This window comes from Chelonoidis abingdonii, chromosome 3 (assembly GCF_003597395.2).
Source record: "Chelonoidis abingdonii isolate Lonesome George chromosome 3, CheloAbing_2.0, whole genome shotgun sequence".
Taxonomy (NCBI): domain Eukaryota; kingdom Metazoa; phylum Chordata; order Testudines; family Testudinidae; genus Chelonoidis; species Chelonoidis abingdonii.
The window spans coordinates 116,119,554-116,137,995 of NC_133771.1; the positions used below are offsets into that span (position 1 = coordinate 116,119,554).

Here is an 18,442-nt window from a genome sequence, read left to right on the forward strand (position 1 = left end):
AGAACAGTATGCCTCTGTAATCCTTGGTAATTATAGGATGCATTTCAATCGGCCCTGGTGGACTTGCAAGGCATCTAACTTTTCTAAAGTGATTTTTAACTTTGCTCTTTTTTTATTTTATCTTCTACTACCCTCCCTTCCCATAAGCATTCACTTTGTTTAGGACATTCTTCAGACTTCTCAGTGAAGACCGAAACCAAGAGTCATTAAGCATCTCTGCCATTTTCCCAAGTTCCTGTTACTGTTTTCTCCTCCTCACTAGCATGGGCCTACCCTGTCTTGGTCCTTCCTCTTGCTCTAAGTATTGAAAAGTCTTCTTGTTTTCCTTTATTCCCATAGTAGTGTTTAGCTCTTTTGTGCCTTTGCTTTCTTAATCTTGCCCCTGCTTCCTGTGTTGTTGCCTATATTTTCATCCTTTGTAATCTGACCTAGTTTTCCATTTTTTATATGATCCTTTTTATTTTGGGTCATTGCAAGATTCATGGTTTTAAACCAGGTGGTCTTGTGCCACGTTTTCTATCTTTCCTACCCATCGGAATATGCTTGCTTTTGGGTCCCTTAATAGTGTCCTCTGAAAACTGCCAACTCTTCCTCAGTTGTTTTCCCTCGTACTTGATTCCCCATTGGGACCTTACCTATCATGCTTCTCTGAGCTTACCAAAATCCGCCCTCCTGAAACGCATTGTCTCTATTTGCTGTACTCCCTTCTACCCTTTCTTAGAATTGGCAACTATGATTTCATGATCACTTTCACCCAGGGCTCCTTTTACTTTCAAATTCTCAACGAACTTCGCTCCCTATTTGTATAAAATCGAGTTACGAACAGCTTTCCCCTAGTACCGTTTTATCCAACCTCTTGAATATATAATTGGTCTCCAATCAGTCCAGGAATTATTTGGATTAGTCTGTGCCCGCTGGGTTATTTCCCCAACATTTATATCTGGATAGTGAAGTCCCACACCACCAATCCTTGGGCTTTGGATCGATTTTGTTAGTTTGTTTAAAAAAGCCTATCCACATTTCCACTGGTTAGGTGGCCTGTAGTAGACTCCTAGCATGACATCACCCTTGTTTTTTACCCCTTTTATCCTAACCCAGAGACTCTCAACACTTCCGTCTCCTATGTCCATCTCCACCTCAGTCCAAGTGTGTACATTTTTAATATATAAGGCAACACCTCCTCCCTTTTTCCCCCGTCTATCCTGTTGCTATGATATAAATATTTACCTAAATATAGAATTTGTTGAAGTGTTAAAGGATTTTGGCTAACCTATCCTGTGGTGTAGAGAAATATTTCCCTCATTTGGATTCAAAGATGTGCTTCCTATTTGTGTAACAAAAGAAGAAAACACTCATCCACTATCAAGCCCAGTAGATGCGAAAATCTATGCTCCACTTATTGTATCCTGCTGTTGTTGTAGTGAAGCACTTCCTCCCACATTTTAGGTGATGCTGGTGATAGTTCTAAGTGAACTACTTCAATTTGACAGGTAGAGTAAGTTAAATGACCTAACCTGGACATTTAAATTTAAGGCAAGTTTTGATTTTAACAAAAATAAATTCAGGTAATAGAACTAAGGAGATAATTCATATAAAAGGATTAATGTAAATGAACCTGAAAATAGTGACTGATATATAGTTATTTGATATGGATGGGTTGTTTTGGTTTTGTCGATTTCTTTTGTTTCTTCTTCGAGTGATTGTTCACATCCATTATGCATTAGGTGTTCGTGTGCCGCATGCACGGATGTTGGAAACTTTTTCCCTTAGCGGCTCCCATTGGGGCGGCAGGGGAGCCCCTCCATAGTGGCGCCTCATGCTGGTGCATATATACCCCTGCTGACCCGACCCCCCTTCAGTTCCTTCTTACCGTCCGTGGCGGAGTTGGAACAGCTCTCTATCTCTCACTTGCAAGTGATCCTTTATCACAGTTATCAACAGTTAAGTTATCAGTAGTTAGCACTTCTTAATAATAGATAGTTAAGCTTTCTTTGTTTAGGTGTTGGAAGTTGTCTCCAGCACTAGCCCTGGGCTTCGTGGTGTGCCGCAGGCCCAACACTTAAATGCTTGCGCCACGTGCTCCAAGCCTATGTCAATTAGTGACCCCCACGACTCCTGTCTCCGTTGCCTGGGGAAATCACATCAGACGGAGCGCTGCAAGATCTGTAAGGCTTTTAAGCCAAGGACAAAGAAAGAAAGAAAGAAAGAGACTTTCACCTCAAGCAGCTACTCATGGAGGCCGTGCTGCAACCTTCGGCGCCGGTGTCCTCGGTGTGGAGTGCCCCGGCGTTTGTTTGCGATCCGGCACCAGTGGGGCACCGCAAGCATGCCACAACAAGAAAAACCCTGGCACAGTTCAACCTCACTGGCATGGTCGAAGGGTCAGCCTACAAGCTGAGGGCGCTCCCTGCATAAGAAGCTGACACTTCCCAAGCAAACGAGTGCTCAAAAAGGAAGCGCTGCCCCAGAACATGCTCTGGCACCAAAGAACCTGTTGAGCCCCAGGCTCAGCACCTTGAGCATGGAAGAAGGGCTGGAGGAGCTCCTAGAACAGCCCTCCACACCAGACACATTTGAGATGGCAAAGGACCTCATCCAGTTGGCGGGGGCAAGCCCCCTCCCTGCCAAAAAGAAGCCTCTGGCACCGTTTCCTAGAGTGCCATCAAGAGGCAAGCTAGCAGTGGTGCGCTGATCAAGGTCACCATCCCAGCACCCTTACCAGCATCGGTACTGGTTGAGCTTGGCCTCTGTGGATTCCCAGTTGCCCCTGACCTAGCAGGACTCGAGGGCACCGGATCCCAGGCAGCATATGGCACCAGCCCCGGCACTGCTCCCCAGCACCATTGCTGGGCTGGCTCCGAGGTGACGCAAGTTTGAAGTCTCCGGTTCCGAGCAGAAGCCAATGATCCCAATCCCGGTCCCAGGAGTATTGGTACCGGTACTGGTCGGCAAGGAGCCGTTCTCCAGCCCCCTGGGGGCACCGTTCTACAGCACCGCCTTGGCCTTCCAGGTCAGCGTGCTTGGAATCTGAGGTGGACTCAGGCCACTCCAGCTGTGCCCACAGGGCACAGTGAGCAGGGAGCCCCAAGCCTCATGGCATCCCCAATGGGGCTGTCACGGAGTCCCCGGGCGATGCTCTGGAACTGGTCCCCACCAAGCCAGTCAGGACTTTGGGGAGCCTCCTCTCCCTTGGAGCAGACTTGTTCAGGGCAAAACGTCTTCACCTCCTGGGTCTCTCCTTGGAGCATTGAGCATTCTCTGCCCCTCCGTGCACTTTCCCCAGTGAGCCTGCCCCAGCGGGGTCCTGGGGAAGCCACAGGGTCCTGCACCCCCACTTTCCAGTCAGACGTGACTCTCAGCCAGCCAGCAAGACAGAGGTTTATTCGATGACAGGAACAGGGTCTAAAACAGAGCTTGTAGGTACAGCGAACCGGACCCCTCGGCCGGGTCCATTCTGGGGGGCAGTGAGCCAGACCCCTAGGTCTGCACTTCACTCCTTATCCCCAGGTAGCTCCAGACTAACCAACCCCTCCAGCCCCTCCTCTCTGCTCAGCTCCTTTCCCGGGCCAGGAGGTCACCTGATCCCTTTGTCTCCAACACCTTCAGCTGGCACCTTTGCAGAGGAGGGGCCCAGGCCATCAGTTGCTAGGAGACAGTGTGTCAGGCATTTAGGTGCACCGGCCCTTTGCTCTGCAGCAACCATATACCCTGATCCCACCACCTAGACACTTAAGAACTGCATAGGGGACACTGAGGCACCAACACAGTATTCAGAGGAAACATTAAGAGCATTTCCAGTTTGTCACAGGGGCCTGCCAGGGTAGTGGCCCTTTTGGACACCATGGGCCTATCACCAGCAGCAGGGGCCTTCCTCCGGAGCCTTGAGATCCGGCTATTCGGTGCATCAGTCTTGGTCCCTGCACAGGCACCCCTCCATGCCCAAGAGGGCCACAGTATCCAGGCCACCAGACACTTCTCCGGAACACAGGAGAGTGGAAGCAGCACTGAGCCCGGCGCTGTCCCAGAGGCAGTCCATCAGGCAGGACCTGGAGGAGCCCCCAAGATGCAAGAACGGACAAGAAGGGCTGGAAGACAAGATGCAGAAGGCCATCATCCCCAGATGAAGCCGTGGTGGGCACTGCAGGGTTGGGGCCTCCTCTGACTGACCAGAGAGCACACTAGGAGCTGCTCTGTAGGGTAGTCCAGAACTTGGGCCTACAGGCAGAGAAAACAGTAGAGCAGGAGAATCCTGTGGTGGACATCTTAAGCCTCAAGGGTCCCTCCAGAATTGCGCTCCTGCTCATAACAACGGTCCAGTCCAACTACAAGATGGTCTGACAAACCCCAGCCTTTAGCGCACGAACAGCAAAAGGCGTAGGGTGGAAGTACTTTGCCCCTTCCAAGGGATATAACTTCCTCTTTTGTCACCAGGCCCCCTGTTCGCTGGTCATCTCAGCAGTCAATGAATGGGAACAACATGGTCAGCAAGCCCCGGCTCCTAAGGCCAAGGAGGCTAAACTTTTAGACCTTTTCAGCAGGAAGGTCTGTTCTTCTGGGGGCCTCCAGCTGATGATCGCGAACCAGCAGGCGATCTTGAACTGACACAATTTTAATTCCTGGATGGTAGTTTCCAAATTTAAAGACTCCTTGCCCCAGGGCTCTCAGCCTGAGTTTGTGGCCCTTGTGGATGAAGGAAGGGAGGTAGCCAAGACCTCTCTGCAGACCTCTCTCGATTCAGCAGATGCAACAGCCATAATAATCGCCTCAGGAGTGGTGATGAGGGACTTGATGTGGCTGAAGGCTTCAAGCCTTCTACCAGAAGTCCAGAATATACCCATCAGGACCTCCCCTTCAAAGGGTCTGGTCTCTTTTTGGACGAAACAGATCCCAGGCTGCATAGCCTCAAAGACTCCCGGGCAACCCTCAAGTCATTGGGAATGCACACCCCAGTGACACAGAGAAAATCTTTCAAGCCCCAGCCGCCTCAGCAAAGACCATACCAGCCCCACCCTAGGCAGGAGCTGTATCGTAGGAGAGGCAGACACAACAGGTGGAGGCGGAACAACACGCCTGGCCAGGGTCAGGGCCAGGGCAAGCCGCAACCCAGCAACAAGCAAAGGTTTTGAAGGTGTGCTCGAGGACATCGTACCAAGCCAGTTACCAGATATTTCCCTATGTTTCCTGAACCGCTTCTCCCGCTTCTACCGTGCATGGACTCCCTATGTTGGTGGCTCAACCAGCAGGTACTCTGTGAAGGGATCTCCTTCACCACACCACAACCCATGCTGACACTGGTAACAGATGTGTCCGATCTTGGCTGGGGAGCGCACTTGGTGGACCTTTGGATGCAAGGCTTGTGGTCCAAGGATTAAATGTTGCTCCACATCAATGTAAAGGAGCTCAGGGCGGTTCGCCTAGCCTGCCAAACCTTTCATGCTGCTTTAGAAGGTCACAGAGTGACAGTTCTGACAGACACCACTACCGCCATATTCTACATAAACAAGTAAGGCAGAGCCCGATCCTCTCCTCTCTACCAAGAGACCCTTCTCCTATGAGACTTTGGTATAGCCTGCTCAGTACACCTCGTAGTGTCATACCTCCCAGGGGACCGGAATGAGCTGGCAGACCGCCTCAGCAGGTCGTACCGCAGGCATGAATGGTTGATGAGACTGGATGTCTTGCAATCGATCTTCCAGAAGTGGGGATTTCACCAAATGGACCTCTTGTCCACCAGGGACAACAGTCAATGCCCGCAGTTTTGCTCTTTCCAAAACCACAGTCCGGGCTCAGTCACAGATGCCTTCACGATCCCTTGGAGTGGCAACCTGAAGTATGCCTTTCCACCGCTTCCGCTCATCTACAGAGTTCTCCTCAAAGAGGCAAGGCGGTAATGATCCTCATCGCCCCAGCTTGGCCCCGCCAACATTGGTTTACGGCTTTGCTGGAGCTGTCAGTGGCTGACCCGATTGCCCTGCCCCTGCGCCAAGATCTTATCGCACTGGACCATGAGTGCCTGCTCCACCCAAACCTGCGGTCTCTGCATCTCATGGTGTGGAAACTCTGTGGTTGAACGCAATGGAGAGCCAGTGCTCTCTTCAGGTGCGACAAATTCTCCTTGGCAGTAGGAAACCTTCCACTAGGGCGGCATACCTCACTAAGTGGAAGGCGTTCTCCTGCTGGTGTGAACCAAAGCATATACAGCTGCTTCAGGCTTCTGTTCCAGTTATCCTGGAATACCTGCTGCACCTTAAACATCAAGGTCTTGCCCCCTCCTCAATTAGAGTACATCTGGCTGCCATTTTGGCATTTCACCCTGGGGAGTTGGGGCATTCTGTGTTTTCCAAGCCCATGGTAGCCTGGTTTCTCAAGGGGCTGGAGAGAGTGTTTCCCTACTCACGCCCTCCGGTCCCTCCATGGAATCTTAACCTTTTGGGCCCCTAGCCTCTTGATTTTTCCCTCACCTCTCCTGGAAAGTGGTATCTGCAAGGAGGGTGTCCGAGCTGAGGGCTCTCACCTTGGAGTCCCCTTATACATTTTTTTATGAGGACAAAGTGCAGTTTAGGCCACACCCTAAATTCCTCCCTAAAGTAGTCTCGCAATTTCATATGGGGCAGGACATTTGCTTGCCAGTGTTCTTTCCTAAACCACACATGGACCCAAGTCACCGTAGCCTACATACTCTGGATGTCCGTAGGGCCCTGGCGTTCTATCTGGAGTGAACTAGATCTTTCCATGCATTGACACAGTTGTTCATCGCCATTGCGGAGAGAATGAAAGGACTCCCTGTCTCAGTGCAGCGGATGTCATGGTGGATTGCATCCTTCTGTGCTATGAGCTCGCCAAGGTGCCGGCCCTGGCGATCATGACTCACTTGACTATGGCTCAAGCATCCTCAGCAGCTTTCCTGGCACAGGTTCCACTCCAGGAGATCTGTAAAGCAGCCACCTGCTCGTCGGTGCACACATTCACAGCCCACTACGCAGTCCAACAGGCCGGAGAGGACGCAGTGGTCGGCAGGGCTGTGCTTCAATCAATTGTTCCATGACTCCTACCCACCTCCTATGGTAAGCTTGTGAATCACCTAATGTGTAATGGACGTGAACAATCACTTGAAGGCCTGGTCTATGCTGAGGGGAGGAGGGGCTGTCAATGTAAGATGTGCAACTTCAGCTGTGAGAATAACGTAGCTGAAGTCGATGTATCTTAGTTCGACTTACCTCCCATCCTCCCGACGCAGGATCGATGGCCATGGCTCCCCCATTGACTCCGCTTCCGCCTCTTACCTTGGTGGAGTTCCGGAGTCGATGGGGAGCATGTTCGGGAATCGATTTATTGCAACTAGATGAGTAGTTACACAGATTTACAGCTATAGAAAAGACTCCATGCTCTTGCTAGTTGGCAGAGCATCCTCTAGCTTTGGAAGACAAAAAACTAGATTACAGCAGAAATAAAATGAAAACCAAAACAAAGAGATTATGAAAGCTTTAAACTTTGTTCCCCTCATCCAGTGCCCTGGATAAAGTTGCATAGCATATACAAAGTGCCATGCTCAGATACGTAAAATAGTAAGAAAATAATACCCTTGTAACACTTTCTGTCCTTTTTATTGGTGATTTTTTTTAGAGGTATAAAAACCTGTTGTGTTTGGCATTTTAATAAGATTAAAAAAGCCACCAAGTTAAATCTCTGTAAAACAGTGGTTCACAAATTGTAGCCCATTCACCATTAGTGGTCTTTAGAACCACTGCTTGCAGAATTAAGTACTTTATTGTGGTGTTGGGATAGGAGTTGTTTGCAGAATAAAATTGCTGCTCTAAACAGATTTCTTACTTTTAGAGACCAAACGATGCTCCATATTGCATTTGCTCTTTAGATCAAAATGTGGATAAATTCTTTGTCCTCCTTTTATTTACAGACCCACATACTAGGTGTCCACATATTAAAATGTTTATATTAAATAAAAGAAATGTCTCTAACCAAAATAACCCAGATGCACTGTGTTGTGGTGGTGTGTCTTGCACTAATAAGTCGTGCTTCAGACTACCTGCTTATTTTTATGTACGCTCCTTTATTGCAAAGAGTTTGGCATCTATAGTGCCATCACATAACAGAGCTTCTCTGATCTTTTGATCTTTGACCAGTACTTTGATGTATCTTAGCTGTGAAGTCAGTGTGACAGTATGTTATGTCTCATAAGTCTTTTTAAATATAATGCATAGTCTTTCTGTCAAATCAGTGCTGTACGTGTATCTTGTTTTGTGAATGTCCATTTTGCATGTCTGTTTCATTCTGTCTTCACTCATATAGGTTCTGGTTCTCCAAACAATTCTGATGATGATGATCAAAAAATGAATAATTTTATAGAAAAGGGTACAGTATTTTTTTACGGCATTATTTCTTTTGTTCATTCATCCTTTTAGTACATTTATAGTTTTTGACATTTTTTGTTAAAATATTATTTACAGTGAAGACCAAAGGCAGAAAATTTTCCAAGATGGTAACCAATGATATAGGTAGGAGCTAGAAAAATTCTGCTTTCTTCCTAATCTAGTGCCTTACTCTATGCAACACTAACCCAACAGCAAAAAAATTGAAATTGCACTGAATTATTTAGTTAATCTGTCTTCCCTGTGCTAAATGGTAATCCTTTGGGCTGCTTCTGTGCTAAATATATTGGGCACAATTATTAACAAAATCAACGAGAAACGGTGTTTTAATACTTTTAATTTATATGATATGCACCTTCCTATTTATTTGGGAGAAGAGGTTCTACTTTATTCTGAAATATTAGAAGGGTTCAGTCTATGCTTGTTGCAACATAATATTATTACATTTGTCGTGGTGCAGTATACTTTAAAACTGTTGCTGATTTATTTCCTTCTAAATGTTACACCCATATCCATAAGGCCTAGTTTCCCCTATAAGTTTTCAAGAGAGTGGTAGGAGTGCATTTTCCTTCATCATAAAAATGAACAATAGCTATATAAACCTATCCTCATTATCAGTACTATAACCCAGAACGGTATATGCTATTCAGACATAATATGACAAGTCACCAGTCTATAAATTCTTTTAACTAAAAGTTGCATATTAATTGACAAAAATGGTTTGAATTATGTTTTATGCAAGCTATGAATTGAACCCTTTTATGATCAGAATGGAAATATGATGGATTGATAACCTAACACATGGTCAGTAAGGAAATATGGCAAATGGGTATTTGGTGTATTCTGGGAAAAAATCTCTTCATTTTTCTAATTTATTCTTATTTCAGCATTAGTACCTTAAGGTTTTTATTTGTTTTATCTGCATTGTATGGTAGCAATAAGATTTAGTTTATATTCCTTTGGAGATATTTTATTCAAAAGACTTAATCTGTGTTGTGTTATATAACAACATTGTTTGGTATACCTATAATGTCTTTAGAATATAAGAATACTTTATAGAAAGAATAACTAATAGCGTAGTAATAATCTACCAAAGATAAAGAAATTGACTCAACAATGAGTGAAAGTAAGTTTGAAAGTGACAATCCAGAATAACATGTCCAACTTCCACCACAGGATTTTGGTACCTAGCTATCATGTTTACGATCTTTTCTGGACCTCTTTCATGAAGTACTATCTACATAGTACTGCGGAGACAAAAGTGGCTGGTGAGGAATTCTAATGCTTCCTGGCTGGCAAATTACTAGTCATTGTAGGTTTAATAGGTAACGAGTCTGTCTGGGACCCTACTTACTTAATTGTGAATGCTAAGCACCAAAAAGGTTGAACCCTCTGTGCACAAGAATCTGTAGTTTATGCCGTTACCTCCATCATAGAGGTATTTTCTGAGTAATCTACGAACAGCACAATTTGCTGAATAAGGTATAAGACTAGGAATTGAGATAATTGGATTTTTACTGGCTCTGATTTATTGTTTGACCTTTGGCAACTCAGTTTTTCTGCACCTGAATGGAACAAAGGGAGACCAACAAGTAATGACAGTGCAGCAACTAAAGGGAAAAATATAGCACTCAAAATTCAGAGTTGTAGGAATGTTGATGTGAGGAGGTTGTGAAGGCTGCTTATCCTGTCCTACATATGGAGAAAGTAAGAAAGGCCTCTCAATGTAGTAAAAAGATTCTATACCAGAGACATCAGGAAGGTGGAAAGAGGATGTATTTTTGTCCCAATCCTGATTGGAGAGCTGGCCACAATAATAAAAGCATCAGATGTAACAGGCTTTCTCTGTTCTGAATATCCCAGGACTGAAATAAGAAGGGTGTAGAAGGTCAGTTTTATAACACAATGGTAGAGTAATCTGACAAAGCTTGCAAAACTTTTCCTGACATTTTACATGTTATCTTTGCCAAAAGGAGTGTTCTTTTCTGTATTTTAAAAAAAACGACTTATGCAAAAAATTGCTTTTAGTTATGTTGGTTGTTGACCAGGCTGTCTGAGCTTTTTAATTTGGCTCTATCGTAATTTCTACTGTACTGTCACTATATTGCAGCATTATTATATTAATAAAACAAATCAGTGATAATAATACAGAATTATAGACATCTATTCCAGCCTAAAGTCTTTTTTCCTTTCTAAAGGAATAGAATAGTGTCTTGAATTTGCTTCACAGCTCAAATAACTTTCTAGAACAAGTTTGAAAGAATTGCATGTTTCAGGAAGAAAGTGATGTGCAGAGTTAAGTTGACTGATAACTGTGTGTAACATATGCATTAATTAAGGCTACAATTTTGTCACAAAGGATGCAGAAGTCGCAGAATCTGGGACTTCCAAAGACCTCTGTGTCTTCAGCCCCAGCAGCTGGGAGCTGCAGGGTCATTCCGCCTCCCACAGCTGCAGGGAGCTGTGAGGTATCCCCGCCGCCTGAGGCAGCCAGCCCCAAAGCTCCCAGCCACCGCAGGCAATGGAGGTATCCTGAAGCTCTCAGCCACTACAGGCAGTGGGGGGCAGCTCTCCAGCCATCGCCGTGGGGGGCAGGAGGACCCCCGCAGCTCCCCACCACTGGGGAGGAGGCAGGGGGACCCCGAGACTCCCCTCTGCCACTGGAGCCCAAAGCTCCCAGCCATCCTGCAGCTGCCCAGTCCCTTCTCATTGTATCATGGATATTTTTAGGAAGAGTCAGGGACAGGTCATTGGCTTCTGAGAATTTTTCTTTATTGCCGTTGACCTGTGCCTGGCTTTTCCTAAAAATATCCATGACAAAATCTTAGCCTGACGCATAGTCAGTACATGAACTCCACATTGTAACTGAAATTTCTGCTATCATTTTAATAAATTGTACATATCATAGAAGATTTTGAAAGTTGTCGTCTCACTCATAATTATTTACTAGGGTTGTGAGTAGACAGATGTCCTACTAATAATGTATTTTAATAGGAGCCCAGTGAATCTATCTAGAAGAATTAGAAAATGCCCATTTTCATGGTTCTCATGTTGCTGCTATGAATAGGATTGTTGTGTAATGTTCAATTTGAAATGTATTAAGGAGTGACCATTTGAAGTCCGTGAAAACAAAAATACTTTTTTGCATTGCCATTTACTATACATTGTATGTGGCATGTTTATGTTGCATGGCTGTTTTGTGAGTTTATGGTGCTACTTTAATCTCTTTCTTTTCTGTGTCATATTGCAGAATGTTACTGTCTTGTCATTATTTGACAGTAATAATTGCATGTTTTATCACTTCATTGTTTCAAAATGAATTGCGATCAGTTGGATAGAGATTGGGATATTTTGTAAAACGTGTGCCATCTATTGTTACCAATTTTATTTATCTATTGTAAAACAAATCATTTCAGTTTATCAAATGTATAATCAGATGAGACTTGTCTTGTGGCATGATAGGGTTCCTTGTGTGACAATGCAATGAATGCAGAGTTCAGAAATAAGCTTCTGGAATTGTTTGGCCCTATTCCAGATTTATCCCATTAGAGAGGCTACTCTTGGTTATTAGATAAGGTGAAAGTACCCACACTTCCCATTGCTCTGACTTGCAAAGTATTATTGTCAGAGGAAGATATTAATCTTGTCCTTGTGTTCAGTTACATGCTGCCATCATGGCAGCAATTAAGGGTAAGGAGATGTCACTCATGAAAGGATAATTGAAAATCTAGGTCCCACCTAACTGAAGATAAAAATAAATACCATTACGGTGACAGGACCGTAAGGAACTGTCTCCCTAAAGGAAACTTTTATATATGACTAAATCTTAAAACTAGGGCTCTCAAAGTGATTAAAAAACTTAATTGTGGTTAATCGTGCTGTCAGTAATAGAATACCATTTATTTAAATATTTGTGGATGTTTTTTACATTTTCAAATATATTGATTTCAGTTATATCACAGATTACCAAGTGTACAGTGCACACTTTATATTTACTTTTGATTACAAATATTCACACTGTAAATAAACAGAAGAAATAGTATTTTTCAATTCACCTAATACAGGTACTGTAGTGGAATCTCTTTATCATGAAAGTTGAACTTAAAAATGTAGAATTATGTATAAAAAATAACTGCATTGAAAAATAAAACAATGTAAAACTTTTAAGATTACAAGTCCACTCAGTCCTACTTCAGCCAATCGCTCAGACAAACAAGTTTGGTTCAATCTGCAGAAGATAATGTTGCCCGCTTCTTGTTTACAATGTCACCTGACAGTGAGAACAGGTGTTCACGTAGCACTGTTTTAGCTGGCATTGCAAGATATTTACATGACAGATGCGCTAAAGATTCATACTTCAACCACCATTTCAGAGGACATGCATCCATGTTGATGGGTTCTGTTTGATAACGATCCAAAGCAGAGCAGACCAATACATGTTCATTTTCATCATCTGAGTCAGATGTCACCAGCAGAAGTTTGATTTTCTTTTTGGTGGTTCGGGTTTGGTATTTTCCACATCGAAGTGTTGCCCTTTCAAGATTTCTGAAAACATGCTCTCCACCTCCTCTCTCTTAGATTTTGGATGGAACTTCAGATTCTTAAATCTTGGGTTGAGTCCAGTAGCTATTATAGAAATTTCACATTGGTACCTTCTTTGTGTTTTGTCAAATCTGCTGTGAAATTGTTCTGAAAATGAACATGTTCTGGGTCATCATCCGAGACTGCTGTAACATGAACTGTATGGCAGCATGTAGGCAAAACAGAACGGGAGACATACTATTCTCCCCTAAAGAGTTCAGTCACAGATTTATTTGACATTATTTTTTTTAACAAGCATCATCAGCATGGAAGCATGTCCTCTGGAATGGTAGCCAAAGCATGAAGGAGCATACGAATGTTTAGCATATCTGGCATGTAAATACCTTGAAACGCCGGCTACAAAAGTGCCATGTGAACGCCTGTTCTCGCTTTCAGGTGACATGGTAAATGTAAACAAACTTGTTGGTCTTAGCGATTGGCTGAACAAGAAGTAGGACTGAGTGGACTTATTGGCTCTCTAAAGTTTTACGTTGTTGTTTTTTTTAGTGCAGTTATGTAACACAGAACAACATTTATAAGTTACACTCTCACAATAAAGAGATTGCACTTCAGTACTTGTATGAGGTGAATTGAAAAATACTATTTGTTTTATCATTTTTACAGTGCAAATATTTGTAATAAAAATCATAATATAAAGTGAGCACTAACTTTGTATTGTGTTGTAATAGAAATCAATATCTTTGAAAATTCAGAAAAACATCAAAAATATTAATTTCAATTGGTATTCTATTGTTTAACAGTGGGATTAATCACAATTAATTTTTTTTGAGTTAATCACATGAGTTAACTGCAATTAATCAACAGCTCTACTTAAAACAAATCTGTCTCCTTTTAATCATTTTATTGAAGATATGTGCTTATGTAAAGCTTCTTTATTCCTGCAGATTCATATCTATAGCAACAAATTGATGTCAGAGTCAGAATTCTTGGTTTGTTACAGGATCAAGAAAAATCTAGTGTGTGTGTGTTAGGCAAGATTTTTTCAACAACCAAGTACAGTGTTAGCACAAAGAATATAAAATAAACTGGAGTCACAACGTCACCATTCCAAATTTACCAGATGTATTCTAGTTATCTAGTCTTTTGATTATTTTAATAACTCTCCCAGGACTCTTCAGGAATGAACATGACTCAGACACCAAAGCGCATACAATATCCCTTTCTGTAGGCTCATTATTATAGCCAAACTTTCATTTTAATTGTGTGAAAAGCTAACTATGGAGCAATGGTCTCAAGTTGCAGTAGGGGAGGTCCAGGTTGGATATTAGGAAACACTATTTCACTAGGAGGGTGGTGAAGCACTGGAATGGATTACCTAGGATGGTAGTGGAGTCTCCTTCCTTAGAGACTTGTAAGACCTGGCTTGACAAAGCCTTGGCTGGAATGATTTAGTTGGGGTTGGTCCCACTTTGAGCAGGGGGTTGGACTAAATAACCTCCCGAGGTCTCTTCCAACCCTGATTTTCTATGATTCTATGGAATAATTATAATGCTTTTATATTTATATAGCTCCATTTATCCAGGTGGAGCCCAAATACTTAACATGGTTTACTAGCTACTTCTACAAACTATACTATAGGAAATACTTTGACCACTGCTCAAAACAACCACACGTGCAGTGAGGCATGATAAATACTTGCTACTACACAACAGGTCATATACATCTCATGTGACCTTTAGAGCTTTTACTGCTGAATTAGTTAAATCTGCTATTCTGCATTTTTAAATAATGATCAAAATTTACCCAGCCACAGAAGGTTTTCTTAAGGTATACTGTGTTACAGCCAATAGAGCATTTTTTATAAAATACCCTAATGCAGCCAATCTTAGAGGGGACTCCTCTGCACAACAAATCTCATACTATGCATATGATATAATATGAACAAAAAGGAGTTAAGATACATAGACCAAATGTTTTCTGTTTAGCTGAAGAAGACAAGTTAGAATGAGCTCTTTTGCAGCAAAGGGAAGTCGAGAGAAGAAGGGGAGGGAGTGTCTATCTCTGTGTTTATATGTAGTAGTGTTCATAGTAGCATCTGAGTATTATAAACATCTCTTCCGATACGGAAATATTATCCCTACTGAGTCAATGAGGGACAGAATACATAACACCACTCCTCTTGTGGCAGATGTTTTCCAGAATTTCTGGATTTCTGTTATGGAAAGTCCACAACTCCCATTTGTGAAGATTTTCATGTCTTTGAAGAAGTTAAATTGAATTGGCTTTGACCAAAGAGTAGGAGTAATGTATGCAGCCTAAAGGCTGAGAAAAGCTGAAAAACACTTCTTTACTGTAGTTTTCTGGCTATAATTTGCTTTTGTTTTTAAAAATAAAATTCTGATTAATAGGGTATATAAGTATACCAGGAAAGAAGTCTCTGATTACAAACCTACAATTAACTAATATTTCAGAGAATAGATTCAAGAGATTTGAGTTAGATTTATTTTGCAACATGGGTGAAACAATTGCCTCAATGTACTTTTATTTCAGATCTCTTAGCCAATAAAAAAGATAATTTGAGAATAAAAAAAATGGTGTAGGGAGAAAAAAAAGCAAGAAAAATATTCAAAATTTTGATATTGTGACTGATGGAAACAAAAACATCCAGATAATTGGATGATCTGGAGCTCAGAGTGGTGATAATTGGGACTTATACAAGAATATACTTAATTGTTAAATCCTGAGACTTTTTTTGTATGGAAAGAAAATGCAGGGGGGTAAGACTTAGTGATATTGTACCCTGCAAGAGTAGGGAGTTCACACATGCATCATCAGTGTGGGTGCAAAAAATGATCACTTATTTAATTTCAACAAAGATGACAAGTGAGAATGAGCTGTTTTTCAGCAAAGGGAAGTGGGGGAATTGAGGGGAAAGAGTCTATCTGCATAGTCTGCAGTAACTGGAGTATAAATTGTAATGTGCAATAGCATGATGTGCACTCACTGGTCCATGTGGACCCTACTGACATGCACTAAAAGTTCCCCAGTACACACATTAATGCACACTAAAACTTTTAGTGCCCACCAGCAGGGTACACACATGCCAGTTAGTGCATGACATGCTAATGTGTATTAGAATTTACATGCTAGCTAGTGCAGACAAGCCTTAAATGATTTACCAAAGGTAACACATGAGGCTGGGAATTAAATCCAGATCTCCTGAGTTCCAGTCCTGTGCCTAAGACACAGCACCTTTCTGATAATAAGAAAGACAAAAGTGTGATAATTTAATTGTTCTAGTAGCAGTTAGTATTTTAGTTGTATACTTGCTTTATAAATAGGCTATATGTAATCACCATTTTCTATAAATAAAATTTCACCATGTTGTTAATTTCACTTCATTATTACAAGGCTGATTGTTCTGAACAATATTAGAACAATTATAGTATAAAAATAGGTTTTGTTATGTAGCTCTATGAATCCCTAAATGAGTGGTTTTAAAAATCTATCAGTTGTGTTGCTTGTGGTGATGAGAGAAAATTAATGGTTGTCTTATTTCTTTAGAAGAAACTTTTTTTTGTGAAGAGATTTATTTACTGTGTATGGGACTGCAGGCTTAGTTGCTCTGCGTTGTGTTTAAGATTTTACCGTCTTTACAGTTTTAGGCTTTTAAATTATGTTACATATGAAGACAATGTATGTGAATGACTGTCAGAATTTGAGACAAGTTGAGGAATTGGACAGTTCACCTGTCACAAATGGTTGCACCTTTTTATTACTTTTACATTCCTCGTCTCTTAATTTTGCAAAGTTTCAATGACAATAAAAAAATTAATTTTCTTTCTACGTATTGGTAGTGCACCACTCACTGTGACATCTAGCAATATCAACCTAATTGTTCCAGAAATAGATTTTTAATGAGGCTTGCTTTTTTAACATAAAAAAACTTCTTTAAAAAAGCTACTGGTACCTTGTCTTCTGCAAGGTAACCCATGGCCGGATCCTAGATGTTAGCTGTGCTTGAGTTAGAAACAGGGCCGGCTTCAGGCACCAACTGAGCAAGCTCCTGCTTGGGGTGGCAGATTCTGTGGGGCGGCATTCCGCCCAAACTAGGGTGTCGCGGCCGCTTTATTTTTCCCGCTGCTCCGGCTGCCCTATAGGGGGCAGAGTAGGGGAGCGCCCTGCAGCACGTTCCGCCCGGCAGCCCGCGTACTTCCCTCCTCACCGACCAGAGCGGCGTGGAACCCTCCCAGCAGGAGGCCTGGCGGGAGGCGCCCTGCTGAAGTGCTGGCCGCCCTCTTCTCTCTCTCCCCCCGCTCCCTCCCCGTCCCCTCCAGTAGACTGGGCGTGCACTCTGCAGCACAGGGAGTCCCACTGTACCCTGGCTCTGGCCGCCCTGTAGGGTTTTTTGTTTTGTTTTTTCCCCTGCTTTGCCGGCTGCACTGTTGTCTCCCGCCCCCCACTTTGCCACTCCAGCCGTGCCGTTTTTTTGTGTTGTCCCCCCTCCTCCTTTGCTGCTCCGGTGGCCCTGCCTCTTTTTTTGCTTGGGGCAACAAAAAGGCCAGAGCCGGCCCTGGTTAGAAAAGCATCTTAACAACTGAAGTAATTTAAAGAACTCTCCTAAAGGGCATTTCTTTAGGACTACTTTTAAGTTTTCCTTGGGGTTTGAACAAAGCCAAAAATGCAAACAAAATCCATGGGTTTTGTCAAGTTTCAGGCAAGATCTTAAGGATGGCATAAGCTTAAAAATGTGAGTCTGAATTTCAGTTTCTCCTCCCCAAAAATTAATGGGATTTCGGATGTGGGGATTTTGAGTCAGGTTCAACTCTAGTGGAAACACTACTTAACACAAGGTTTCAATCATACAGAATTTGGATTAATTGCTTAGTACTGAAATTGCATGTAATAAATTGTGATGTATTAAACATTTGGAAAATGGCAATTTGTTAATAAAAAGGCCAGCACTATCATATTTCTTTTAAAGATATATTTTATTTTTCAGCAAAGGTGTCCAGAAAGTTAAGTTTGCCAACTGAGCTAAAGCCTGATTTAGGTAAGTTCAAAAATAAAGGTTGACCCATATTGCAACTGTGTTTTATAGGAAAAGTAAATTTTCATAAAGTAAGAATCCTAAATTTGTGTTTAAATAGACATGTAAATCTCAGTCATTGTCATCCTAATGTCAACACACAGATTTGTGCATAGTTGTTAAATTTTTATCTGATTTTTTGAGGCTGCTGTAATTCTTATGTCCGTTACTTTGTGATGTCAGGAATATTACAAGAGGAATATTACCAGAAAAAATGTCTCATCTGTTTGGAACCCCATAACATGGGGAAAAATGGAAAAGGAAGTTTTACAGACCTCACAGGAGATTTTAATTAAGATCCCGTTCTGCGAACAGTTACCTTGTAGTTGATTACAACCAGGCTACTAACATGTTTAAAGCTAATGTGTAGAGCTAAGTTGATGTATAATGGTTATAAGAAAATGTTATTTTAGGATTTTGTGTC

At 42.5% G+C, this 18,442-nt stretch overlaps 1 protein-coding gene across 4 annotated transcripts in view; it reads left to right on the forward strand.

Moving 5' to 3' along the window:
• STXBP5 (syntaxin binding protein 5) overlaps positions 1-18,442 on the forward strand; it is a 206,388-nt gene that overhangs the window by 163,250 nt on the left and 24,696 nt on the right. For 2 of the 4 annotated variants that reach the window (XM_032804054.2, XM_032804055.2), the window contains exons 20-22: positions 8,308-8,370; positions 8,466-8,513; positions 17,932-17,982. In XM_032804054.2, coding sequence (XP_032659945.1) covers positions 8,308-8,370; positions 8,466-8,513; positions 17,932-17,982 — 162 coding nt within the window. The remainder of the gene's footprint in view (positions 1-8,307; positions 8,371-8,465; positions 8,514-17,931; positions 17,983-18,442) is intronic. The other 2 variants (XM_032804056.2, XM_032804057.2) reach the window with 2 other exon arrangements.